Source organism: Ambystoma mexicanum, chromosome 2q, assembly GCF_040938575.1.
Source record: "Ambystoma mexicanum isolate Mex_15411 chromosome 2q, UKY_AmexF1_1, whole genome shotgun sequence".
Lineage (NCBI taxonomy): Eukaryota > Metazoa > Chordata > Amphibia > Caudata > Ambystomatidae > Ambystoma > Ambystoma mexicanum.
The window spans coordinates 579,962,949-579,990,726 of NC_090924.1; the positions used below are offsets into that span (position 1 = coordinate 579,962,949).

Consider the following 27,778-nt stretch of genomic DNA (forward strand, 5'->3'; position numbering starts at 1 on the left):
CGTTCCTTTTCAATAGCGCCCTCATGCACACCGTCTTTTCCGCGTAACACAGAATTAATTTCACATAATACTCGGTCAAACCCAAAAAGGAGCTAAATTGCTCTTTGTTCATGGACGATGGAGCTTCCCTCATGACCCTCACAAGTTCCTCGTTGGGCCTTAGCCCATCAGCACTCAAGGTATGCCCCAGGAATGATACACTAGGCACCCCCACCTGACACGTGACCAACTTCACCGTCAATCCTCTTTGCTGCAGGTTTCGCATTACGCGGTGCACCCTTTCATCATGCTCGCCCTTACTCGTGCCCCAGACCAAAATGTCCTCCTGGAAGTAACTGACCCCAGAACCATCATCGAACAACTCTTGCATAAGTCGCTGAAAAACAGCCGACGCAGAAGCCAAACCAAAAGGCATGCGGCAGAACCTGTACGTGCTAAAAGGTGTGACAAAAGTCGTCAACGGCCGCAACTCAACATGTAAATCAATCTGGTGGTACGGTGACGATAGGTAAAAAGTTAGAAAACCAGAGGCCTGCCCCATCATCAGAAGCAACTCATTAATGTTGGGCAAAGGATGGCGACCACCCAAATGCTGGCATTAAGTTCCCTCAGATCAACACCCATCCTCAAACCCCCATCCTGTTTCCTAGCCAAAACAACAACAGGAAATTGCCACTCTGAGCTCTCAATTTCCTCCATCACACCTGCAGCCTTCAACTTGTCCAGTTCAGACTTTAACCCCTCCCTAGCCAACACAGGAACTCCTCTGACTTTATGCACCTGGGCATAGCCCCTCTCTTCAGCACAATTTGATGAGTAAATCCATGCAGCATCACCAATTGCTCAGCAAACACTTCGGGATATTTACCACGCAAATACTGCGCAGACAACCCCACCTCAGCTCCTTCCTCCACACTTAAAACCGGTATCTTCTTCCCAGGCTATTTCAGAGTCCAGGGTAGCCTGCTCGTCCCACCCTAAAACACTGGCACCATTGTGTGCTACATAGAGCTTACCCTTCGTGCTGCGCTCCTTAAATTAAATCTGCACCCACTCATATCCCATCACCTTCATGGGCACCTGCCAATACATACTGGGGTTTATATCAGGGGGTTTGAGATCTGCCACCTTCATCCCATACTTCTCCTTATACAACTCAGGAGAAATCATGCTCTATGGAGACCCGGAATCTACCAACATCTCAAGAGGTTCGCCATTCACTGTCAGCATCTCCCATGGCCCTTTCTTTATCACACCGTCCACATGCAAAATCATCCCTTGAGCCATTCTGCTGCACTCGACCACTTCTTGACACACTGCACTCCATTCAGATTCCATCATCCCTAATGTCTGTTTTCCATGTGCACCCCCATCATCCAGATTTGCTGTGCACATCCTAGCATAATGTCCTCTAGTCTTGCACCGCCTGCACATGACAGCTCCAGTAGGACAATCCTTGGCCCCCGTAAAATGACTGGAACACCCGCATCTCTTGCACGCCTCCTTCAAATTGCCGCTAGAGTTCCCTTTACTCCTCCTGGCACCTTGCCCATCAGGTTTTTCTGCCCTCCTTCTGATGTCACCAACACTCCTCCTATACGAAGGCAAAACCGCCTGTACAGACTCTCCTTGAGCGTGCCTTTCTGCCTTGTAGGTGACAATCTGGACGCTTGCACGTGACACCTCTATAACCCTGGCAATCTCTATCACCTTCTCCAAGGGGGGGGGGGGGGGGGTGATCACTTTCGATGCATAGTCTCTCCCTGACCTTGTGGTTGCTGGTCCTCATCATTATCTGATCCCTTATATACTCATCCTGGGATACTGTGAACCTGCAGGTGGCTAACAATGTCCGCAGTGCGGTGACATACGAGTCAATGCCCTCTCCAAAGCCCTGTGCTCTGAAGTGGTATTGCTCAAGCACCGCATTAACCCTTTTTCCGAACCGCCCCTCCAACTTCTTCAAGGCAGTCTCGTAGACGCTCACCACCCTCTCTCCCTCTCCACTTCCAGGTATGTGCACATCCTCCCCTGGTAAGTTTCTAAAGATCCGCAAGCCCTCTGTTCCAATGCAGTTTAAAAGTGCCGCCTCCTTCTCATCATCACTATATCTTGCTCCGCCAGCCGCCCTCAGGTACACTTTGAATGCGTTCACCCACTAATCCCAAGATACTGGTGGTTCCCCTGGAGCCGTTAGAAAAGCCGGGGAGGCCTTGCGCTGGTGTGCTGAATGGCAGTGAAATGGAGCCTCTAGGATCGCTCCTTCTGGCCGAGTTCAGACAAATCATGTGCACTCTGATGATGTTACACCCCACAGGAATGGATGCAGCCCCCCCCCTTCTTTGCGGTAGTTGTCCCCACTATGCATACAACGCTGCCCACTCACGCCATTGGGGCGGATTATCCACTTGCAATTAACCGTCCACAGCGTGAGGACGAGCTTTCACTTTTTAGAAAGTCAAAGTTATCTTATGCAGCAGTGTGCACTGCCCATGGGGCTGGCCCGGTGCACGGAGCAGCCTTTCTGCCTTAAAGGACGTTTCGCTGTTCTCCTGGGAAGCGCAAACAGCTTTGTTCAACGTTTCCGGAACCCCAGTGTGCGCCGCCAGCGCACACGCCGCTGGGTCAGTTTCTCTCCTGTTGATGAGCGATGTCAGGCAACTCCAGCGTGCGTTGCTGGCACGCGTGCGTAGCTGGGACTGTTCCTCTTCCAGCTTGTACGCCGGCCTGCCTCATGCACCCCATGCTGGGGGCCAGGCCGAACATGCTGAACTGCTCACCCCAGCCAGGGAGCACCAGGCGAGTCACCCCACGAGCGGGGCTGCAGTCCGCAGGAGCGGGACCAGGAAGCTGCCTCTGCCTCACGGGGACTGTCCCTCTTAAGGAATCATCGTCGCCAGTGATGAAATGGAAGACACCGTGAAGGTACAGCTACAAGTGTCTTTATTGACAGACCCCGTGGCCCACCGCTACCAAACCAGCACAACTGTAACTGCCAACAGCCTGGAATGCTGTCTCTCAAATGAGCCAGCATTCCAGGCACGCAGACCACATTATGACAAAGTCAATTTCACTTTACTGCTCTTTGAAACAGTAGTTTCACCGAGAGAAGGTATTTAAACCTTTCGGAAATCTAAGAGACTTCCCTGTGCAACTGTACTGAAGGTGCTGTGTGTCACAATGTAAAAGATGATGCCTATGGAGCTTGTCAGACTCCAAAGTTAAAAGAAACACAGACAACAAATAGAATTAAAAGTACAAAGTCCCAAAGTTCAGCAAAAGAGCTGGGGGTCTCTAAGGTGGGAGAAATTTAGCACTAAACTAATTCTAAGTTGGAAACCTATCTAGGCCTTTGAAGACTGGTAATTCTCAAAACTGGTGGAAATCCAGGAAACCCAAGTCTAAGGCTTATGCATCATGGGGACCCCTCTAGGTCTAAGGGATTTCCTCCTTTAAAAAGTCTACTGTAAGTTCAGAAGTTGTCCCAACCTCTGACGGTCTGTTAAATTAGATCCCCTATACATTGGAATGTGCCCAACAATACCGGTAGGTCCTATAGTCTGCAAATGAAAACTAATATTACAAAGTATCACAGCAAGAGTTACAAAAAGTATCACAGCAAGAGTTACAAAAGGATTGCTGGTGGACCATGAAAACAGTTTAACAGACTTAAAACATGAGATCCATCCTGGTGAGGATTAGATCCTCCTGTGACTTAGTCTTGGAGGGACGAATGTTAGGGTAAGATGTACATATTAATGATAAATCTTCCTGACCTGTGTCAATCCCAGAACTTTTTATTTTACTGGTGGATTATTTGTCCTTATACCTCAGTGAGTGGGAACCTTTTTTCCACACTCAATGAGTCTTTTACTCTTTTTATGAGAGTCATTTTTTTTAGACTCTCCATAGTGTCTTTTTAATTCTATCCTCTTAGACAACTTTTTGGCAATAAGTGTCTATTGTTGCTGGGTTGCAATAGGGGCTCCCAACTTTCTCTGGCTAACCTTGAGAGAACTACAGTTCCCAAGGGTAGAAGGGATATGTGGATCCCTTTTACATTTTATTTGGTGAAACCAGCACACCCCACCTTATGTGGAGTGCTGGGGAGATACAATGTATCCCCTTTCACACTAGAACTGTAACATTTCTGTTACAAGGGCAAGCTTACATTTAATGGCTGGTGGCAGTGACACCTTTTATTAATATAGTGCACCTTTACCGCAGGATGTGTGCACAGCCACAGTAAAGGCACCCAGGGGTGTTCATTTTATCAACATGGCACCTGTCTAGTTTTTTCACCATTTTAGTGTTTCTTGTCATGCCTTGTTCCTTCCCCTGACATCCAGGGTGGGAAATTCCTTTGTGTGATTTTTATCTTTGCCATTCTAACAGAAAGTAGAAGTAAGGGTATATTACTCACTAGTAGTGATTTGGTTGTGCCTTTTCCCAAAATTAATGCTGTTGGTTTCACTTCATGATTCCTGTTAAGATATATGTATGAGTGTTCCCTAACTGGGTCTTGCTTCCCCTGACTTGCTGTTAGCATGTCCAAAGTAAGTCTGCATTAGGTTTCACCTACCTAGAAGAACCTCAAGTCATTTATTAAGAGTAACACCGGGTTTTTCTTTCCATGTGCTGTTTTAGACAGACACAAAAACAGTCTTAGGTTTATACCAGCCCCAAGTTGCTGATAGCTCCTTGAAAAAGTATATGGGTTTTACTTATCTTGAGTTAGCTGTGTGCCATCCTAAAATAAGTTACAAGGGTTACTGCTTATCTCAATCTGTGTTTCACTGATCTCAAAAGTACCTGTAATTGAATATTACATCCATGGGTTTTACTCACTTAATATAACTGTGTTATCACAAAAGTAGTTATAGGTTTTTTCTGTACCTAGAATAAGTGTTCAACTATTAACAAAACATATATTGTCCAGTTGACTGATTATGTGATTTGCTGCTGAGCATCACGGTACAACTGTTAGCGTTTACTACCCTGGTATTACTGAATGTAATCTGAAAGTAACCATTGGCTTTACTCCCCAAGAATAGGTGTGTCCTATACTGAATGTGATTAAAAAGCTTTGACTTCCCTAGAACTACTGTTCAGTGTTCCAAATAAGGTTATAAGCTTTGGTTTATCTACCTTCAAGAATTGTGCTGTTTGTTTCTATAATGTGTTTATGACTTTGACCAGTACTTACCACAAGACTTAACTTGGCCTAATTGTATTTAAAATAAACCTTTATTTTTTATAATACTTTTAGTTGTCAGTTGATTAATTTGTTTGTTATAGATTCTTTGTACCAGTCTACAGCCCTCTCTCCCTCCTAAAATAAGCCTGGCTGCTCTGTTTATGCTACCATGAACTCAGGTGGTACAGCCTTATACTAAAGGTGGAGTCTTGTACTGTCTCAGTAGAATGATTTTGATGAAGTTCGGTAGAACTTCAGAAAAAATGCTCTAACACTCGCTTTGCTCGGGCTTCTAACTATGGCCACAGGGGCATTAACCAACCGTTAACGGCCCCCCTTCTGGTGTCATATTGCCTAATTACAGGATAGTTGTGACATCCCTATGGACTTATAATGAGAAACTGTCATCAGTACGCTGCCATGTTATTAGTTTTTATGCTTTACTTGTGCCGTCATAATGCCTCTTGCTTGAGGCAGAACCGATCGGAACATAATCCGAACTGCCACTTTAGAACTTAAAGCTGTGACAAGCTTTTCAAATTTGTTTCTTTGAAAATATTTTTGTGTGATACGTTATAACCATTAACTTACAAGGACATATTTATGGTAGTAGGTTTAATTAGTGCACTAGAGTTGAACACATGAGAGCAAGATTTGGCACGTTATTTATTTTAAAGCAGAAAAAACAGAAACGTTTATAGATGCAGTTTTATCAAGCTACTTTACTGCAATATAATAGAAGTTCCATGTCATTTTCTTTTTATCCAAACAGGTTCCACATTGATTATAGGTATTGGCTACTGGATGATCCCTTACATTACATTAAGCAAGAGGGCAGGTATTAGAGTGGGTGACGGGGTAAGGCCATGTATTACAAAGAAATAAATATCCCCTACCATATGTAATAAAGATATTGCAAGTCACCTCAGAGTTCAGTGACCTTACAGCGGAACTCTGCCTGTAGCCTTTTTTTTTTCTACTTGGTCACAAACTCCTCGCAGACATGCACTATCCTTGGAGCATATTGTCACGGGTACTCTATCCCATATATAATTTGGGTGGCAATAATTTTGCGACCAATTGAAAGCTGGTATGTTCGGTTGAGGTAGGGATGCTGCTCATAAATTTATTTGATACACAAATGTTGGTCATTACCCACAAACATTTAGTGACCCCCATTGGAAAGATGGATTCTAGGAGGCCACCCTAGTTATATTGAACTGGGGAACTCAGAGGTTAGCCGAAACCCAATCAAGGTAAATGTGAAGAGCAGTGAAGGCTATTGTCAGGAGAGTGTAACTGGGGTCAGAAGTCCACAATGAGTCAACACAGTGAAGCACACAATAATTCAATTTAGACAGGAATGTATATAGATACAGTATTTATTCTAGGACTTAAACACACACTAAAAAAATGAAACAAGCAGGGGATAATAGCCCACACAACACTCAATAATAAACATATACACATTCAGCATAGGTTCCTAAAATGCATTCAATGACTTAAATCAACACAGGAGATGAGTAAAGTGATGCAGTAAAGATGGATATTCCCTAACTATAGCAGTCCAATCCCTAGGAATGGGGCCTTGTGCCCAAAAGTCACAGGAGCCACAATGCTTCTACCCAGAATGTATCTGTAGCAGGTAAGTTACTTCTCTTGGTGATTGTTCAAAAGAAGAAAAGCAACACATTTACTAGGTAAGTAAAATGTGTTATCTTTCAAAAATTGTACTACTGAGGTTCGATGACCAAAAAGCAGCGGAACGGAAGGATACAAAAGAGACTTGTTCTCAATGTTACCCTATGGAGGACAGGGGGAGACAAACAAGTTACTTACCAACTGGTAACGTTCTTTCGATTGGATGTTCCTCCAACGTATTCCAAATCTTTGACATGTAATGTCCACAGCTGTGTACTTCGGAAACTTTTTCGGCAGTGCGTCTCCTGCGTCGATGGCGTTGTGTCGATATCCCTTAAAGGCCTCAGTTGAGGACGTCGTCTCTGGATGTTATAAATAGGACGCACAGCACCCGTAGCCTCAGTTTATGTTTTTTCCTCCATAACGTGTGGCACCTATCCAATGCCTGCTGGACTGCACATAGCCTTGTGGAAACGTAAGCTGCAATCGCATAGGAAATTCTACAGAGGGGCAGGCTGGGAGGGCGATGTGGAATATGTTGAAGGAACATCCAATCGAAAGAACGTTACAAGTTGGTAAGTAACTTGTTCTTCGAATAAATTGAGTCATCCAACGTATTCCACATCTTTGACAGACTCCCAAAGCAGTACAAGAAAATGGAGAAGCAAAAATAATTTAGAGTACCCAATCAGATGTCTGAATAAAGAACTGCCTTACCAAAGGCCATATCTTGACCATGGATCGTATCCATGGAATAATGTTTAACAAAGGTGTCGATAGAAGCCAAAGTGGTTACATCACAAATATTCCTAATAGGAACTCCCCGTTGTAGGGCTGTGGAAGTAGCCACACCCCTAGTGGAATGAGCTCGCAACCCTTACCCGCCAATCGGTAACATTCTGTAATGGTGAGGATAATCCACCTGGACAAGGTCTGTTTGGTAACAGTTTGGCCCAATCAGTGTCCAGTATATCCCACAAAGAGTTGATTGTCTACTCTGACCCTGGATATCCTAGAAATATAAAAGCTCAGAGCTCTCCTAGGATCCAACCTATGGAGTTGCTCCTCTTCCTTACCAGGATGAGTAGGATAGAAAGACGGAAGAACCACTGTCTGGCTTAAATGAAATTCAGACACTACCTTAGGTAGAAAGGAAGCACGTATCCCCAGTACAACCCTATCCTTGTGAAACACAGAAAGGGCGGCTTAGATGAAAGTGCCTGCAATTCACTCACTCTACGAGCGGAAGTAACCACTGTTAGGCAGAAACCTGTGCAGTCCCCTTAGGGACCACTGCAAAAGATTTAAGACTACAGGTGTTGGCAGTAAACCCACTTGGTAGCAGTCTGCACCACCCAGATTTACCTGGTAGCTGTGGCTGAGCAGTCAGACTTCCCTCAAGAAGAGTTAGGCAGTATGCAAAGTATAGTCAATAGGCACTCAGATACAATACTACAAGCAAACGCTGACCAGAGCTTTGGTATCAAAGTATATAATTATTTATTTAAAAACACACAGTTGAAACACTCCAGCACTCTTATTGTAAAATATTCTAAACACAGTTACTATTGTAATACATACACCCCTTTTTCCCTATCAGATAAATCACAGTAAAACACCACTTATTTTCATACAAAGGTGAGCGCTTAACTAGATTGCACTCTAATAAGTTTGTGAGAAAGGGGGGGAAAGACAGAATGAAGAGGTACACCACTCTATGATTCAGGAACACTATTAGCAAGGCAGAGAGCAGAAAGTCACTGGTGAGCCAAAGTCCAAAGGCTGGGCCCACTCTTAGAGGTAGCAGAGCACAAATGCGCCCAAGATCACACAGTTACACTAGGCTTAGAAAGTCTTGCAGAGGGTTCAAAAAGAGTTTAGAGAGGCTTAGGAAAGTTTAGCCAGGGTGTCCCAGGCTAACCCAGGTTCGAAAGCCGGGGGCTAAATCTACCCCGTACAATCGGTAGCAAGGGAAGCCAGGCGGGACACGCTACCTTAAGTGGGAAGGATCCTCCAGCGGTGGCAGTTGTTCCTGGTAGTGGGTGCAAGTTGCGTCGTAGTCCAGGGGAAGAGAAGATCTCGACTTGGAGGAAAGATGAAGGTCGTTGCACTACCAGGGAAGAAACCAGCCGCTGAGTTTTCCGGTTAAAGGTGGTACCTTGGTTTCGCAGTCGTGGTAAAACGTGGTATCCCGGTTGCCGGGGTGCTTGGCACGGGCAAGGCGGCCATGAGGTACGTCGGGAAAGCGAAAAGACGGTGAAACTGGTTATCCCCACCAGTCAAAGGAAGAAGACTCTCCCGCGGGAGATCTCCTCTGTCGTTGGGAAAAGTGGTGAGGCAGTCCAGCAGGGCTCCACCGGTGGTGGTGTCGTGGCAGGTCGGCTCAGCTTCTCCCTCATCGGATTCTTAGGTCCTGTGGCGACTTCTGAAGTTCCAGTCCCCAAAGCCCTGCTTTTATGCAGCAAACCCCCATTCACTCAGCCTAGCTGTCACTCAAACATGCTAAGTGGTGAGCCGGCCGGCTCACCACTTGGGCCAATCAGGATGGAGTGCGACTTGAGTTGCCTAAGCAACTCAGTCCAGGGTGCCTAAATTCCCCTCCACCCCTCCTAAGTACCCCAGACAGAGTGGCACCACTTTGGAGGGCTTCTGTGGAGAAGCCCGCCAAAAAGTGGAACAAAGGGTTCGACTTGGGTTGGAGTCACAGACGAGAACACAAACGCCATTTTAGAATTAAGTTTTGGCAAAAAATACCAACCGGAGAATTAATATTAATTAAATAATAGTATGTATTATTTAATTAATTAATATTAATTAAATAATAGTATGTTCGAGGCTACCGTAAATAATTAAATAAAGATAGTAGCCTAAAACAATGGGAAATCCCACAGGAAAATATTCGCGGTAGAATATAAAAAGTAGTATCCACTGCCACCAGCCAAAACTCGATCAGGGGGGACAGAGACGTGCCCCCTCGACTAACAGACCCTGGGGCAATCGAATTGCCCCAGCCAGTACGTCCAAAATATGATGGTTTGCACTTGTTCTGTTCAGAATTTAAGACTAGTAAAGTCAATGGTGGCTCTACATGCCCTGGGAGACAGTAGTCAGTCCCAGGGTATGGAGTCTATACTGGGGGGTCACTAAGACACCCCTGTGTTACTGCACTGAGGGTGCTGTGTAACACACATCACAGAAACACATGAAACCCTATGGAGTAAAAGACCCCATAGCCCATTAAACACTTCTAGATTCAAAGAAACACACTCAAATCATGTCCAAGAGTGAGGGTAAAAGAGTCTCACTCTTGGCAGGAGAACAAATTAAACCCCAAAAATCCAGCAAAGCTGCTGGGGGACTCACTAGGTTAGGAAATTCAGCCTAAACAGAGAATTCTCCCCAACAACCGCAACCAAGAACACGGTCTTGAGAGAGAATCTCAAAGGGCAAGAGTGCAAAGGTTCAAACGGAGCACCCATCAGGAATTTCAAAACCAAATTCAGATCCCAAACCGGCACCTGGAAAGGGGACGGTGGGAACACATTAATGAGCCCTTTAAGAAATTGGGAAATCAAAGGAATCTTCAAAGTAAGAACATTCTTCAGACGAGCGCGTAAAGATGGACAGCGCCGCCAGGTAGCCTTTAATTGGTAACCAATTGAAGGCCCCTGTGGGTAAAAGAAAGCAAGAAAGACAAAACCACAGGAATGGAACACTGAAAAGGATCAACATTTTGTCCCCTGCACCAGTCGCAAAACTTACGCCAATGGTACAGGGATTTTGTTGCTGGCCTCCTGGCCGAAAGCAACACCTCCATCACATCATCCGGGAAGTCCCAATCCTTACACCACAATCTTTCGGATACCAAGCGTGAAGGATGAGAGTTCTGACCTCTGGATGGGGAAGCTGACCCCCCCCCCTCGCGAGAGCAGATCCTCTCGGTAGGGAAGATGGCATGGAGGGCAGATGAACATTTCTAGAAGGTCCGGGTACCACGCACTCCTGGCCCAATCCGGAGCAATGAGGATCATGTGGGATCCGAACCTCCGTAACATCCATAACACTTGAGGAATGATAGGGACTGGAGGAAACACGTACAGCAGTGGGAACGACCAATCCACTACGAATGCGTCTCTTAAGGTTCCTCTCGGAGGAAATTCCCTCGAGCAGAATCTCTTGCCCTTCTGGTTGGCACTGGTGGCGAAGAGATCCACTTGTGGGCTTTCCCAAAGGGCGAAGATCTCCAGAAGGACTTCCTGAGCCAACTCCCACTCTTGAGAGATCGTGCTCTGCCTGCTCAGAGCGCCCGCCACCGTATTTTCTTCTCTGGCCAGATGAACTGCCGAGAGTGACATTTCTTGCTGGATTGCCCAGACCCAGAGCTGCATTGCCTCTCTGCACAACGGGAGTGACCCTACCCCCACCCCTTTTTTGTTGAGGTAATGCATGGCCACTTTGTTGTCTGTCATGATCAGGACACTCTTCCCCCGCACAGACGGCAGAATAGCCTGCAGGGCTAGCCTGATGGCCCTCAGCTCTAACAGGTTGATGTGGAGTTTGGACTCCGACAGAGACCAACGACCACTGGCATGAGCTCCTCATCCTGTGAGGGAAGCGTCCGTCACTACAGTCACGTCCGGCCATGGTTGCCAAAACAGCTCCTCCTTCATCAGGTTCCCCTTGTTTGCCCACCAGAGAAGGTCCTGGGAGACCAAGAGTGGAATCTGAACGGGATCCGACATCTTGCCCGAGAACTGCAACCACTGCATCTTGAGGACCCATTGCAGGGATCTCATTCTCAGCCTGGCCCCGGGCACCAGAAAAATGCAGGATGCCATGAGGCCGTGCAACCTTAGAGATTCGAAAGCCGGGAGACTCTGGGCATGTTGAAACTTGTTCACCATCTGCAAAATGTGATGAGCCCTTACCATGGGAGGCGAGGACTTACCCAAGAACGTGTCCAACACAGCTCCGATGTACTGGAGCTGCTGGGAAGGTGTCAGATACGACTTTGAGGGAGAAGCCCAGCTTGTGGAGGGAGTGGCAGGTGAGACTGAGATGATCCAATGCTTGTTCGGGAGAATGTGCCTGGATCAGCCTGTCATCCAGGTAGGGGCAGACGTGAATCCCCCCCTCGCCTGAGGTACGCTGCCACCATCACCATCAACTTTGTGAAGAGCCTCGGGGCGGAGGTCAATCCGAATGGCAGGACCCGAAACTCAATATGCGAGTCGCCAGCGGCAAACCTCAGGTACTTCCTGTGCTTGGGATGAATCGGCACATGAAAGTAAGCATCCTGAAGGTCCAATGACACCAACCAATCCTGAAGTTGAAGGGCCTGGAGGACTTGAGAAAGAATGACCATCTTGAACTTGTCCTTCCTGAGAAGTTTGTTCAACCAACGCAATTCGAGGATGGGTCTCAATCCCCAGTCTTTCTTTGGGAACAAAAAATAAGGGAAATACCACGACTTGTTCCTCTCCGCTACAGGCACCAGTTCTATAGTGCCTTTCTCTAGCAGGGTCCAGATTTCCTGCACAAGGAATCTGGAAGCTTCAAAGAGAGAATCCCCAGTGGATTGTCGTGAGGCCGCTTTAGGAAGGGAAGGCAGTAGCGGTGGGTGATTGTATCCAGAACCCACGCATCCGAAGTAATAGCTTGCCATTCTTCGAGACGCTGAGACAGTATGTCCCCAACCGGCAAACCATGGGACATGGCCTCATTACTGTTTTAGAGTGGCATTGGCAGTGCCTGAAGGCAACGAGGTAGCTGCATGAGCGGCTTTTGCACCTTTATTTCCCCGACCACCAAGGGTACTTTTTCTTTGACTGGCGGCTCCTCTCGTCGTACCAAAAGAGGAGTAGTAACGAAAAGAACCTCCCCTCCACTGCTGCCCCCTAGGTCAAAAATGCGGTGCTTGACGCACAACTGCGCTTAAAGATTTTGCTGCAGCTTTTGAGGTCTGCAACCTCTCAAGGCTCTCGTCAGCCTTGCTGCCAAACAAATGTGTGCCGTCAAAGGGCATGTTCAAAAGACGGGCTTGCACATCCGGGGCAAAACCAGACTTCTGCAACCACGCAAATCTGTGTATAACGGTGCTCGCAGCCATGGACCGGCTAACACGGTCAGCCGTGTCCAAACCCGACTGAAGGGATTCACACATGACATCCTTGCCATCTGGCACGAGGGCAAGGAACCCATCCCTTTCTCCCCCCTTGGGAATAAGCTCAGCCGCAAGAGATACACAGTTCCACAGAGTGTGTGAAAATCTTGTCAAGGCACAAGTGGAGTTGGCTGATTTCAGCACCATACCCCGCAGAAAACACCTTGCGTGCCCAACCGTCGAAGCGTTTGTCCTCCCTATCAGGAGGGATGGTAGGGTACGCCGCCTGCCACCACCAAACTCTCAGGAGTGGGGTGAGATGAAAGGTAGCTGGGGTCGCTACCGGAAGGGCAGTATTTTTGCATTAACAATTTGTTAACTGCCGGAAGAGATTCCAGGGCCTGCCAAGCAGCCCCCACCCTTTTCTGCAAGGTCAAATTAAAATGGAAACAACAGTCAGAGGACGGACCTTGATCCAAAATGTATGTTAAGTCATCCTGAATAAAAGCTTCAGGAGGACTGGACCAACCAAGGTATTCAGTTACTCTAGCCATAAGTCTCTGGTATGACGACTCAGCATGAGCCCAAGGCTCAGGCCTGCCAAATTCTACCTCCGGCGAAGTGTTCAGGCCACTAGCATCACAAAGAGATTGTCTCAAGTCTTCCAATAGGCTATCCCATGAAAAGACATTAGCCACATCAGGCTCAAAAGGGTCAAGATCGAAATCGGACCTTTCCTCCTCCTGATAGATGCCATCCAGGGGGAGGTAAATGTCTTCTCTCGGAACCTCTGAGGGTCTGGAGTCCATAACTGGCCTTACAGACTTGGAAGTAGCCTTCCTGGGAGGATCCACAGTACCAGAGATCTCCGGCAGTAAATTTCGGCTAAAAGACCCTGAAGCTTCGAGTGCACCCAACGGCGCCGAGGGCGGATACGAAGGCAAAGCTTCGATGTCCATATCCGACAGACACAGCGCTGACGGAGTCGACACCAACCTCGAGCCCTTAGCAGGTTTCTGCGGTCTCGCTGGGGACTAGGACCGAGACTTGGAAGCATGTTTTTTTTGCGACCATCCTGAGCCTTGTCCCAACGGGACCTCGAAGGTTCCCGATGAGGATCGTGCTGGGGACCCGAGCCCGAAGGCGTGCGAGCCACGGATCGAGACCGTTCCTTGCCGGCTTCGTTAGAAGGCGCAGACGGAACTGTGCCCTGCGATTGGAAAATCGACAACATCTGCTCCCTAAAGGCAGCCCATTCCTTCGGAGTCGAGGACTTAGTTGGACAAGCCACTTTCCTTGCGGCACCATCCTCTGAGGATGACAGAGAAGTAACCAGTGACAGCGCTTCCTAGAATGCCGAGACAGGACGACGAATGCCGGGACGCAGTCCGGGACCGAGACCCGGAGAGTCACCCCTCCAATTGTCAGTGGACATACCCATAGACTTGGATTTACAGGACTTACTGGGTTTTCGAACCCCTACCTTCCTGAAGCTTTCCTTACGCTCCCGCAAGGCCTTCGCAGTTAGCGACTAGCATTTGGAAAAGCAGTCGGTGTTGCAACTCTCACCCAAGCACCACAAAAAAATGCAATGCAGGTCTGTAATCGACATTTTCGACTTGCAGTCTTGAAGCCTGACCGTGGAGTCGGAGGGGTTGAAGAAGAAGACATATTCACGAGGAATACATGAGGTGCGCCGAATCTCCGAAGCAAATACGTTTGCGGAAAAAAATGGAACAGAGGCTACAGGCACTGTGTGTCCTATTTGTAACATCCAGTGATGTCGTCCTCGACGGAGGCCTTCGAGGGATATCGACCCGACGCCATTGACGCAGGACGGCCTATGGCGAAAATGTTTCCGAAGTATACAGCTGTGGACATTATATGTCAAAGATGTGGAATACGTTGGGAGGGCACAATCCATTCGAAACATGCTTTGCATTTACTTACCCCCCGGATCCCCAACACCGATTTTCCCAGATGACTTGATGGGTCGACTGGGGGTCCCTCTAGGTTGGATTTCCCACTGTTCGTTTCACTGAAAGGTGCCCAGGAGATGCGGACGCAAGGATTCTTCAGGTCGGGTCTAGGACCAGAGTGCAACATGTGGTGATGGAGAAATGCAAGATTCACTGATGCAGCCCTCTTCAGAACACTTCACAGCATGGGGGAAGGTGAGTTCCAGCTATGGACACCGCACAAAGATGACAGCAGGCGTCTTTCCCAGTCGTGGTTGTAGAGGTCCTTACAGGACAGGATCCCTCGAGGCTGACATTCGGCAGGAAGGGGACTTATACCACTAGCTGACTACCACCAAACTTCCAGTTGCACACATCAAACAGCGACGTTTCTAGCAAGGTAGCCCACTAGAGATGGACAGTTCACTGGGTGGTCCAGGTACACGTCCAAAGGCTCAGGATAGCTGGATCTTTGAAAGCACGTCAAGAATAGTTGGTTTCACCAGTGCAGGGTTTGAAGCACCGTGCAGGGCCTTCGTAAATCAGGTAGTCCAACAGGGTGTCACCGGGCCAGACACAGGAAGGGAATGCAGGCCTCTTCGGGAGTCTTCTATGGATCTTCAGTCGGCTGTTCTTCTATGAGGGATTATTGGCTTTAAAGCGGATATGTAGAAATTACTTCTTATCCAAAATCCAGCCTGGAAGTTAAGTCCAAGTGCAGGATCTGCACCATTCAAACAGCCAGTAGTTGTCCAATCAGGGAAAACTATTGGTTTCACTCATGCACCACATGCAGACTTTCTGGCTCCACAGATGTGGAGCAGGACCAACCAGTCTCACCCCTTACCTGGCCCACATACCGACAAAGGCATCACTAGCCTGCGAAAGGTGCTGATTTTTCCGGGCAAGTGTATGACCTTATGTGGGATTTCCGGACCTGGCAAGGCAGGAAGTAGGCCAAACAACAATATGGCCAAAGAACAAGCAAAAATCTTGTGGCGTGGCCATTTTCGAGCACTAAGAATTTTTCTAAGAGCAGGGGTGCTTACGCACTAGACTCATTTAACAAAAATAAGACCACAGGAAAAGGGTCCAGATATTTCTATTTAGGGCACTACCCACGTTTCGTAGCCATTTTTTATTGATTTATTGCATTTAAGTAAAACCCAGATCCTAAGGTATCACAGCGTTAATTATTTATATTGCGCGCCAGACCCAGGAAAGCTGCTCCCCCCAATTTTCAATTGTTTAAATCTAGGTATAGTAATGCAGTTAGTATTGACTAAACGGGTGGGCCTGGTTGAAGTTTTTCTGTAGAATCTTTTAGTGAGATAACTGGGCGCGGCATTATTCAGAGCTTTGTGAGTGAGCGAGGTAGTTTTCAGCCAGATTTTGTCGTTGGTAGATAGCCAGTTATTTTGTCGCCAAATCTCAGATATGTGCTCGCTCCTTGCTACGCCGAGGGCCGTTCCGAGGGTGTTATTTTGGAGAGTTTGGATTCTTCTGATAATACATTTGTTGGAACCGATGTAGAGGGCATTACAATAGTCCAATTTGGACAGAATGAGGGCTCTGGACAAAGTGATGCAGCTGTTGTTGGGTAGAAATGGTTTGCCAGCTCTGATGAGTTTGCATGTGTATGCAGTGGCAGATACCATGGAATTGACTTGTTTGGTGAAAGTGAGAGTAGAATCGAGGTAGAAACCCAAGGTCTTTACGGCATTGGCGACTTTGATGAGGTTTGCGTTGATTATGAAGGGAGTACATCAGTACCAGAATGGAAGGCAGAAGGTACATTTGAAGAAATATTCAGGTTTTTACACTTTTTTTGAAGGTGGGGTAGTAATGTCCATTTCTGATGTGTACTGGCAGAGAGTTCCAGAGGGAGGGTGCAGTGACATAGAAGTGTACCCATCCTGCTTTCTTACTCTTGTATCAGGGAGTGAACAGTGAGATGCTAGTGGATGATCTTAACGAGCACTTGAGCAGTCGTCCGAATTCCGAAAAGAAGATGTCCTCTATCCAAAACAAAGTCTAACTGACCCTACCACTATTTGCCAAACTTAGATTATACTAGGAAAATACCTCTTCCTTCTTGTCGGTCCCTTATGGCAATGTTTCTATGGGTTTCATATTTTTCGTTAATAAGATATCTTCAGATAGTATCTCGTCACCTTTTGGCAAGGTTCTAGTTCTTTTATAATATACTTAGGTTGTCTCTCCCCTCTTGGGTTAGTTACTTCAAAAGGCTATGTAATTCTCTTTCTTATAGTCTCTCCCAGATCCATGCCTTTCTCGTCTCTGGAGCTCTGGCCTTTTTAAGCTGGCTATCCTTTGTAGCAACTCAAGTCTTCCCTGGCGCGGCTCAGTCTGATCACATCTTCTCTGTCCTAGTTCACTTGACTTCAGTTCCCTTTTAGATTCCCTCCCTTTTCCCCAGGCCGATTGTCTCCAATTCTTAACGCTTTCCCTTTCAGGTTTACTCTCTACTTTAAGGATCACTTTAACACAGTTTAACTACAGCTTTATATTTAGGAGCTCGTCACTTTCACTGGAACAAGTTTCTCTTGGCATCTATTTTTTGACACCTTTCTCAGGCTTATTTATTCATTATTCTCGTGGTCACGTTTCATACAGCTCCATTTTACTGGCATTATTTTCAGTATCTTGTAAATTTCATTGAGCCTAGGTTCTCCTCGTACATAACGATATCCCACCGGCCTGCCGGTACTCCCGTTCTCTCTGTTACCTCTGTTTGCAAAGGAACACTTTCGGGCTCACCGCTCGCTCGGGTTCTCTTCCTCTACTTGGCTGCTCGTATTCCTCCATGCCATCGGTATCTCTCACTCGGTTCTCTTCCTCTCTGCGGATGAGTCAGACTACGGGTTGCAGGGTCTCTCGCGTACTGTGTGGCTTTGTTGTTTTGGCAATACTCGAAAGGCAGACTGCCCATCACCAAGTCCCTGTGGTCACGCCACCACAGGGATGAGGCTTCCTTCGTCTGTGTTCTCTCATAGAAACTACGAGCTCCTTGCGTTTACCTCTGCTGCCCAGTACTCTTTACAAAGTCGCAGGCTACGCGCCTCTCCTTGGCTCCTCCTACTCCCAGCGTTGAGCATCATTTTGCATGGACACTTTCTGAGTGTGTTGATGACTCATAGCAGGAGAGGGAACAGAGGGAACGTGTACAGGAATAGCCCTTCCCATGGGAAGGAGAACACGTCGCACAGGCACCTCAGCTGGTGGAATCTGATGGCAAACTTCTGGCACTGGAGTTCCCTGCAGTCGCAAATAGATCAATCTGGGGCCTGCCCCATTTGACGAATAGGCAGTCCACCTGATCCTGACGAAGCTCCCACTCGTGGCAGGAGCGCAGTGCCCTGCTGAGGGAGTCTGCAATGGTGTTCTTGACTGCCGCCAGGTGGAGAGGGATGAGGAACATCCCCTGTGCGACGGCCCAGCGCCACAAGTTCTGCGCGTCCTTGGAGAGAGCTCAGGATCGAGTGTCCCACTGCTTCCCAATGTAGAACATGGTGGTGGTGTTGTCCGTGAAGCCACTCACCACTTTGCCTTTCAGAGACGGTGAGAACGACTTGAAGACCCAGAACACCGCCCGTAGCTCCAGGATGTTGATATAAAGATCCTTCTCCTCCGGCAGCTACAGGCCTCTGGCGTGCAGACGTCCTGTGTGCACTCCCCATCCCTCTAGGAAGGCATCCGTGATGACCGTCTCATAGTATGGCAGCCTTTGAAATCCTGTGTCCTGGGCAATGTTGGAGCGGACGCCCCACCATCGCATCGCCCACCGGAATTTGTTGTTGAGAGAGATCTTATACGTGAAGCTTCCGGACACCTGCATCCAGTGGGCATCCAGGAACTCCTGAAGGGGTCGCATTTGCAACTTGCAGAGCTAGACGAGGTAGATGCAGGACTGCATCATGCCCAGCAACGACTTGATGGCCCGCACTGTGGCCATCTTCGTCTACGGCAGCCGTTGAACCTTCCCTTGAGGGCTGCTGTCCTCTCCTCTGAGGGCAAAGCCAGGCAAGGCACTGTATTGAGTATGGCACCTAGGAACAGCACGTTTTGTGATGGCGTTAAACAGGACTTTGGATAGTTGATGGAAAATTCCAGATCCATTAGTAGCTGGACAGGTGACTCTGTGTGTCAGTCTGTTAGCTCCCGCGAGCGGGCGCAAATCAGCCATTTGTCCAGGTATGGGTACACGTGTATGCCCTGTAGAAATAGATGGGCTGCCCCTGGTGCCAGGTATTTCGTGAACACTCTGGGGGCCAACTTCAAGCCAAAACGTAGAGCCGTGAACTGGTAGTGTTGTCCCTGCACCACAAAACGTAGAAACATCCAGTGTTTCTTGTGAATGGTGATGTGAAAGTAGGTGTTTTCCAGGTCCAACAACGTTAAGAAGTCTCCTTTTTCCATTTGGCTGAGCACATACTGCAACGCAACCATCCTGAACTTTTGGGACTTTAGGTATTTGTTCAGCGGTCGTAGGTCTAGGATGGGCCTCCAGCCTTTGTCTTCTTTCTGACCAGAAATTATCTGGAATAGACTCCGGAGCCAAAGCGGTTTGGAGAACTAGCTATATCCCCCCTTTTCGCAGCATGGCCCGTACCTCTTCAAGGAGCCAAGGGATGTGCTGCTCCTGACTGTTAACCGGAGGTATCCGCGGACACCTGTGTTGAAACTCCAGGGTGTGTCCTTGGGCGAGAGCGTCCAGCACCCATCTGTTGGTGGTGATCTTTCTTTACTCGCTGACAAACTTCGTAAGCCAGCCTCCCACAGGGGTGCACGAGAGGGAGCCGGACGTCGGTTCAAGTATGCTTTGGCGCCGGCGTCCTGCCCTGCGGGCAACAGTGATGCTGTCCTCCGATACCATAGGCCTGGCAACGGCCTCTGTAGGCTTCCTGCATTGTGGACCTGAAACGCTGTCGGTTACAAAGTGGAGAAACCTTTGGAAGACCTGCTCGACTTTCCCCTGGAGGAGCAAAAAGAGCATTGCTGCTGGAGAGTGCCCAGGGAACGGGCTGTCTCCATATCCGCTTTGAAGGTCTGGAGGGACTCGTCGAGGACCTTCCCAAACAGATTCTTTCCTTCGAAGGGCATGTCCAGCACCTTCGCCTGGACCTCCGGATGGAAATTCGTGGCTCCCCATTTGTCTGAACCCAGAGTCGGCGACATCCAATGCCACTGTGATGACATGATCAGACGCCACTTCCCCTTCCTGGAAGAGGGCGATCGCCTCCATCGTCTTATCGTCGAGGAGTAACTCCAGAATCGGCCCGAGCTTGTACCACAACTCCCGGTCATACCTGGCTAGGATCGCCAGTGCCTTGGCTGCCTTGATAGTGGACACTGCAGTGTAAATCACCTCCTTTCCCTTGTCGTCCATCCTTTTCCCCCCTCACTGTCCGGGGGTACCGAAGACGAGCACAGGTTGGTCGACTGTTTCCTCGCGGCCGCCTATACCACTGAATCCGGCGAAGGCTGCGACCTCAGGCACTTGGGTGCGGAGACAGACACCCTATATTTCTTCTCCAGCCTATCCAGTTTGGTTGGGGCCATGCAAAGGTTCTTCATGAGGTGCAGGTCCTCATCCCAAATATCGTTCAGAAGGGCCAACGCCATGATAGTCTTCCTCTTGGGCTCATGCCTCCAGTACAAGAAGCCCTTCTTCTTGGTTTCCTCTGGCACCAGCTGGAATAGTTCAGAGGCAGGAAATGGGGCGATCCCACCTCATCCGTTGGGGACAACCTATGTGGAGCATCCAAAAACAGTCCACTGCAACTATATCCTCATCATCCGTCATCGTGGCTGTATCCATCCCAGTACCCGTGTCTGGGTCTGCTCTGGGCGAAGGGACCCGATGTGGTGGCGGTGGTTGATTTGGGGGCATTGGATGATGCTTTCTCTTCATTGCGGGAGGTTGATCAGGGACCTGGGGGACCACAGGTACCAGAAGCGGAGGCATCCTCATCTGGATCTCGGACACCAAGGTGTGTAGAGCCGACAGAATATCAAAGGAAATGTCCCTCTGGCTGAGAAGGTACAACAAGAAAACTAGGCCCTGTGCCGTCGTCGCAGTCGTCATCCTCTTCAACATTCTCATGAACTGCGAGTAGGGACTTCTGGTCTGCCTCGTCTGTGGACGAGACCTTTGTGGGAGGGCTATGTCGGGGACTCCACAACCCCCTCATTTTTCCTCACCTGAGGGTCTTGAGCAGAGGCCTGAGCCGGTGTCACCCCTTCTGGAGTGCCTGCAGACTTGGCCAAATTCACTGCGGCAGTGTCGCGCCTTGGCACACTTTCGGAGCCGTGGGAGCTACCCTCGCAGGATCAGCACCCTTAGCTGTCGTGGCAGTAGAAGTCCTAGTCTGTGTCGGTTAGCCTGCTTAGGCTGTTGGGCCTCTTATCCTCAGCCTGCTGCTTCTCAGATTTCTCACGCAGTTTAGCTGGGGTAGATGACTTCCTCTTCGAAGAGGAGCTTGATTGTTGGCTGGCAATGGAGGTGGAAGCTGTTGTTGATTGTGCCCTATCCACTTTAGGAGCCGCTGAGGTGGCCTCCAACGACTTAGAAGACCGCTCCTCAGACCGCCCAGTCCTTGGTGAGGCATGACCCTGCTCGGAACACGGGTCAGAGGCCTTGGCAATAAGCCATGCTGCCAGCATACTACACCTGTCGCTCGTCTTCTTGGAGAAACCAAGGCATATCTCACACTCTACCCCCTTGTGGTCCGGGTGTAGGAAGTTGAGGCGTTGCAGGTGCATGTCCTCGACAAACATGTTCCGTAGCACGCATTTGGTGCAAGGCCTGAAGAGGGACTTTCCCTCCTCCTCCTCCATCATGGTCGGAGCAAGCAAAGTAGGCCCAAGGCCTTGTAGAATCTTCGACGATCTTCCCCCTTGAGGGGCACGGAACTTCACAGACAACGGGTACTTGTTGTCGGCAGATGAAGAAAAGAGCGCATACAAACAGCTCAGAGAGCAAACTCGAGGACTCCAACACTGAGGGGTGCAGTAAAAATCTGAAGATGGCTGCCAGAGGAGGGCTTAGGGAGAGGACTGTCATTTGATGGGGGCAGTTTGACCCAGAGGACAGTGATTGGTTTAGAGTTGAAATACAGTTTTTGAGTGAAGGTGAAACAGTTTTTTATTTTACCGAGGATTCCCAGCCTGACGACAAGGAATATTTCATGAGCATGTGGATCCATGCCAGACCCCATGCTGGAGAAAACAGTTCCATTAGAGAACAGAAGGAATAAAAGAATAAGACATTGGGCTCATTACAAGTTTGCCGGTCCGGTAACAACGGTACCGGTAAGCTTGCTGGTACTGTTGTTACTGGACCGATGTTATATTTCCCCGACACGGACCTGCAGTACCTGCCTTTTCCAGGAAATACATGCGAGGTACGGCGCACTCCAGATCCTCGCTATGGCTCAGGTATCGGTTGCCATGGCGCCTGGCCGTGCAGCGGAGGACGCCAGGTCAGCTGAGGCGTTCCGCGCACGGACAGCACGTAAGGAGGCCCCGCTCCCCTGCACCATATAAACCGAAGAGCTCAAACAACTAGTTGCTAATTGTGGCGTTACTCTTCTTCGGTTATTTCCCGCTCCTGGATTACCTCAGCCTTTAATCCATTATGCCTATTGCCGACCTCCGAAAGCCTCCGGACTGCTTCTGCCTTCTCCTTCGGTCCATTCCTTGATTCCTGTTGCCGACCTCGGAACGCCTCCGGACTGCTTCTGCCTTCTCCTTCGGTCCATTCCTTGATTCCTGTTGCCGACCTCGGAACGCCTCCGGACTGCTTCTGCCTTCTCCGTCGGTCCATTCCTTGATTCCTGTTGCCGACCTCGGAACGCCTCCGGACTGCTTCTGCCTTCTCCTTCGGCCCATTCCTTGATTCCTGTTGCCGACCTCGGAACGCCTCCGGACTGCTTCTGCCTTCTCCTTCGGCCCATTCCTTGATTCCTGTTGCCGACCTCGGAACGCCTCCGGACTGCTTCTGCCTTCTCCGTCGGTCCATTCCTTGATTCCTGTTGCCGACCTCGGAACGCCTCCGGACTGCTTCTGCCTTCTCTCTCCCCAAACAGTACCCTAACAAGGTAAAGACACTTTCTGCTTTCATCCTCAGTTGTCTGTTTACCTTACCTGAACCACAACTTCACTTCCATCGTGGTGTGGATTCCTGGAACTCTGCATTGACTCAAACTACTGAACTTCTCCACTGTGCATTTAAGTGACGCTTTCCAGTTCATGCACCATCCCGTGACTAGTGCGACCCTCGTGCCGCCCGGGTATTACTCCCTTTACTAACCTTCCTGTTTGTTGTTGTATACCTGCCGTTGTTGTTCCTTCCCTTTTTGATATCCCATGGGAATTCCACTTCTCAGGTCTGTGTAGCGAATTACAGTCATAGGTAGAATCTTAGTTAGTACAGATTTCTTACATTTGGGTTTTCTTGTAGGTGCAACACATATCTCTACACCACGACAACCAACCTTTAGGTATTCCCAGAGTTATCGGATTGTGTTGATTTGATTCCACATTACCATATCTTTCCTAATCATTCTGTATTTCCTTTGCAGCATTGGTTTGGCGGTGTGTGTTTCTGCCCCGCTCTTTTATGGGATAGACTTCTCTGCTAGTCCTCATCCAATTTGCAGAGGGGTACATTGTGGAAAAGAGCCCATCTTTTGAGGAAGCCTGAATCTTTGAATTCAGGGGAGCAGGATTCCTGAGGCTGGATTGTACCTATCACACATTCCCTTCCTTGGTGAGGTCTGCTTACCACGCTCCAATCAAATACCAGAGTGGTAAGTAACAACCGGCAAACGAGTTATGCGAGAGGGTGCCTTTCAGCCCACCAGGTCTGACCTAGCGGACTGAAAGGCACCCGCTCGCATATCTCGACGGATGCACCGGCACCATTCATGAATGGTGCCGGTGCATCCATCCTCCCCATTCCCATAGAGTCCAATGAGACTCATATGGGAATGGGGGAGTAATATTTTGCGCCACCCAGCAATGGGCAATTACCGGGTCCACCTGCCGGGGTTGTAATGCCCTGGTAATTGCCCATTACCTCAAAATTCAAGACTCCGGCAGCAGGCGTGCTGGTAATTACCGGCACGGCTAACGCCAGGGTCATAATGAGGCCCATTGACTACAGGTCAAGGATGGAGACAATAGTTTGAAGGTTCAAAGATTACTAAGGTAAATGTGCAAGCAGTGTTCATGCAAGTTTTGGATTAAGAAACAAGGGAGGAATAGGTAAGGAGTCGAGAAATTAGCGTGGACAGAAGGGATTGGAGGAAGAGCTGCGCATTACTGTTCATTTGATTTATATTTTCCTTCCCTAGTTTGATGGAATTGTGGTTGTTTCAATGTTTAATCCCTTGCTGATAGGAAAGAGACAACGTAACAGGAGCCTTTCTTTTCTTTAATTGAATCAGTGCATGCTTTATGGAAAATCTGCCCTTTAATATCTCCCAGCTTGTAAGCACTCTTCACAAATTGACAACTGTGTAAAATCAATTAACATTAATGCTTATGCCAATAAACTATTTGAGGAAAGGTTACAATGTAATCCATGTATCAGTTTGTTTGGATTGTTACTATGTTTAAAAACATTTTAAGAGGTCCCTATGATGCCAGTGTAATGCCACGTAAGCATCTTTTCATAACAGAGTTAAAGCAGCAGACACATGGGCTTATTCAACACGATCAGCGGCAGTATGCTAAACAGTAAAATAAAAATAAATAAGCTTGCTTTCTCTTAAATATGTTAAAAGCAAATTCACATGTTTTACAAGAATAAGGGAATGGATTTGACAAGTTGGGATTTCAAACAATAAAAAGAACCTTAACGCTGTATAATTAAGGATAAACAAACCTACCAATGTCTAGTTGTTTCCTATTTATAATTATTTTTATGTGCTGTTCTGAAAGTCCATAAGCTTGTGCCACTCTAAAAAAACAAAACAAAAGGGGACAGTAGATGAGAATAACTTTCAGTTTAGTTATGAAAGCAGTCCTTATGCATTCCAGGTTCTATGTTCTTAGATCGCCAGACTTTTTTTCATGGAGTTTTTTTGCTGAAAATCTTTGGCTGAAAAAACACATCGAAATAGTTGTTTTGTTATTGGGGGGGTTCCTTTCCCCAAGCCTCACCTTCCCCATTATCTAGTCCCTATTCCCCACACCCCCTACCCTTTATATGGCCTTAACTGCACCACCATTATCTTCCATGTGTTTTTTCGGCTTAAGACCTTCGGCAAAAAACTAGGTGAGAAAAAGCTTGGCGATATAACAACATCGTACCACATTCTAAACATGAACATGAAGGGACCCTTTGATTTTCAGACAGTTTTATATCATACCATCTGGGGGTCACTACTTAGTGACGCACCATGGGCTATACGCAGATAGAAGAACTTTCTCTATACAACATTAGAACACAGCCACATTGAATGATACATTCAGAATACCCTGAGGGGCAAATGCTAATAATAAAGGCAATGCAAGGATATGTGTGCTCTACGGGGTATGTCAAGGGCTGCTCTAAGAGCATTATTCTGCAATATTTGCAGTTTGATTGTGACAGTTTTATTGGCGCCCGCATATAGGGCATTGCAGTAATCCAGTTTGGACATTACTAGGGCATTGGCTAGTGTGATGCAATTGGTTTTAGACAAGTACTGTCTGCAGGCCCTGATTAATTTGCAAGTGAAGGCTGTGGAGGAAGCCAGGGAATTGACTTGTTTTTTGAGAGATAAAGTGGAGTCGAGGTAGAAACCTAGCGTTTTTACTTCCGTTGCCACTTTGATTACATTGCCGTCTATATTGAAGGCACTATAGTTGGGGCTAAGTTTTTTGAGGTTGGAGTCGGAACCCAGTATCACTATCTCTGTTTTGTCGTCATTCAGGTAGAGGCCGTGAGAGGCCATCCATGCCTGAATGATGAGGTAAATCTTATTTACTAGAGCTGTGTCTTCAACAAAGTTGCCAGATAGTGGTATGAGGATCTGCGTATCGTCCGCATAATTGGTGTAGGTCACCCCCAATCTGTCAAGTTTGTCGAAGAATGGCTTAGTGAAGATATTGTACATTGTGGGGGAGACACATGAACCTTGAGGGACGCCACATGTGATATGTACTGGGTCCGCTGAGGCTAATGGGGAGAACACTCTCATCGTACGGTTGGCTAGGAAGGATTGTACCCAGGCTATAGCTTCACTTGAGAAATGGGCGGCAGACGCTAGATGGTTGCATAACACTGCGTGGTCCACTAGGTCAAAGGCCGCTGATAAGTCAAGGAGGAGGAGCATAGCTGTTTTACCTTTATCCTTCAACTTGTCGATTTGTGTCTTAAGGTTGAGTAGGGCCGTTTCAGTACCATGTAGTGGTCTGAAGCCAGATTGGCGTGATCCTAGTAGTTGGTTTGTTTCCAGATAATTTCGGATCTGGAGGTAGGCTACTCTGTCAATGATTTTGAGGAGAAATGGGACTGTGGTAATGGGCCTATAATTGGTCGGGATGGCTGGGTCAACCTAGGATTCTTTGAGGTTGGTGGGTACGGTACTGGATCTGAAGGAGGAATTTATTAATTTAGAAATGAAGGGCGCTAGGTCTCTAGCTGCATCCTTGATAACTTGTGCTGGGCAGCTGTCACCTTGGCAGTTGGATGGTTTCAAGGATAATATCACCTTTTCCGTTTCCAATATGGTTATGTTGGTACATCTAAATGGTTTGCAGTTACTTTGAATGACTGTTATAGTTGCATCTGCCTTGTGGGAGGTATGGGTTCCAGTGGAATTCAGGGTTGCTTTCTTCTTTGCAATTTTCGTTTGTAGGGTTGTGATTTTATTAGCTAAAGCATGTTGGAAGCTAGTGCACCATTGTTTGTCTTTGGGGACATTATCTATTGGAGTGATTGGGTTTTCCATTTCCCGGAGGATGGAGAAGAGTTCTTTGGAATTAGAGTTGGCTTTGCTAATTCTCTCGTTAAATGTATTCTTTTTAGTTTGGATCATTTCCTTCTTATATTTTTTGGCCAGGTTGTCGAGTGAGTTTTTATTCTCAACTAAAGGTGTATGCTTCCAAATAGCTTGGAGTTTACGTTTTTGGATCCGTAATTCTTTGAGGTGGGGGGTGAACCATGAGTTAAGATGAGATTCTCGTTTACTTTTGCACAATTTGATAGGGGCAATAGTATCCAAGGCTTTGGACATAGTGTTGTTGAATGTCTCAACTAGCCGGTTAGAGTCAGAATTGATAGCGTTAGCGGTGAGGGCTGGTAGGAGGAGTGGAAGTAGTTTTTCAACTGTGAATTCTTTTTTGCTTCTAGTAGGCATAGGTGGAGCTGTTTCAAGCTTATCTAGTTTAGGAGGCTTGATGGTGGATGAGAAGCAGATGAGGTGGTGGTCAGTCCACGTTTGTGGTAAAATGTTGGAAATGGTAGTGGCGCAGTTTCGGTTAGCTATTCAATCTAATGTCCATCCTTTTATATGTGTAGGGCTAGGACTTTTTGGGTAAGGCCATGATCGACTAGGATTGATTGGATGGAGTGGGCCTGTTTGTCCGTGCCGTCATTGAATCCCAAGTTAAAGTCGCCTAGTAGCAGGAGCTGAGTGGAATCTTTGATGATATTTGTAAAGAGGCTAGATAGGTCTTCCTCAAAGTTACCTAATGGGCCTGGTGGTCTATACACCAGAAGGACAGTTAGTGTACTGTTGTTAGAGATAGGTATTTTAGCAGAAAGAAGTTCGCAAAATGTGATAGCTGGGTGTGGGGTGAGCCTTACAGCTAATTTCGTTTTGGCAATGATGGCCAGGCCACCTCCCCTAGAGTTAGGCCGAT

At 47.7% G+C, this 27,778-nt stretch overlaps 1 protein-coding gene across 9 annotated transcripts in view; it reads right to left on the reverse strand.

Moving 5' to 3' along the window:
• The window catches only part of NUB1 (negative regulator of ubiquitin like proteins 1), a 1,721,658-nt gene that overhangs the window by 1,402,291 nt on the left and 291,589 nt on the right, over nt 1-27,778 (reverse strand). For all 9 annotated transcript variants that reach the window (XM_069647724.1, XM_069647720.1, XM_069647723.1 and 6 more), the window contains one exon: nt 24,817-24,887. In XM_069647724.1, the coding sequence (XP_069503825.1) occupies nt 24,817-24,887 (71 nt within the window). The remainder of the gene's footprint in view (nt 1-24,816; nt 24,888-27,778) is intronic.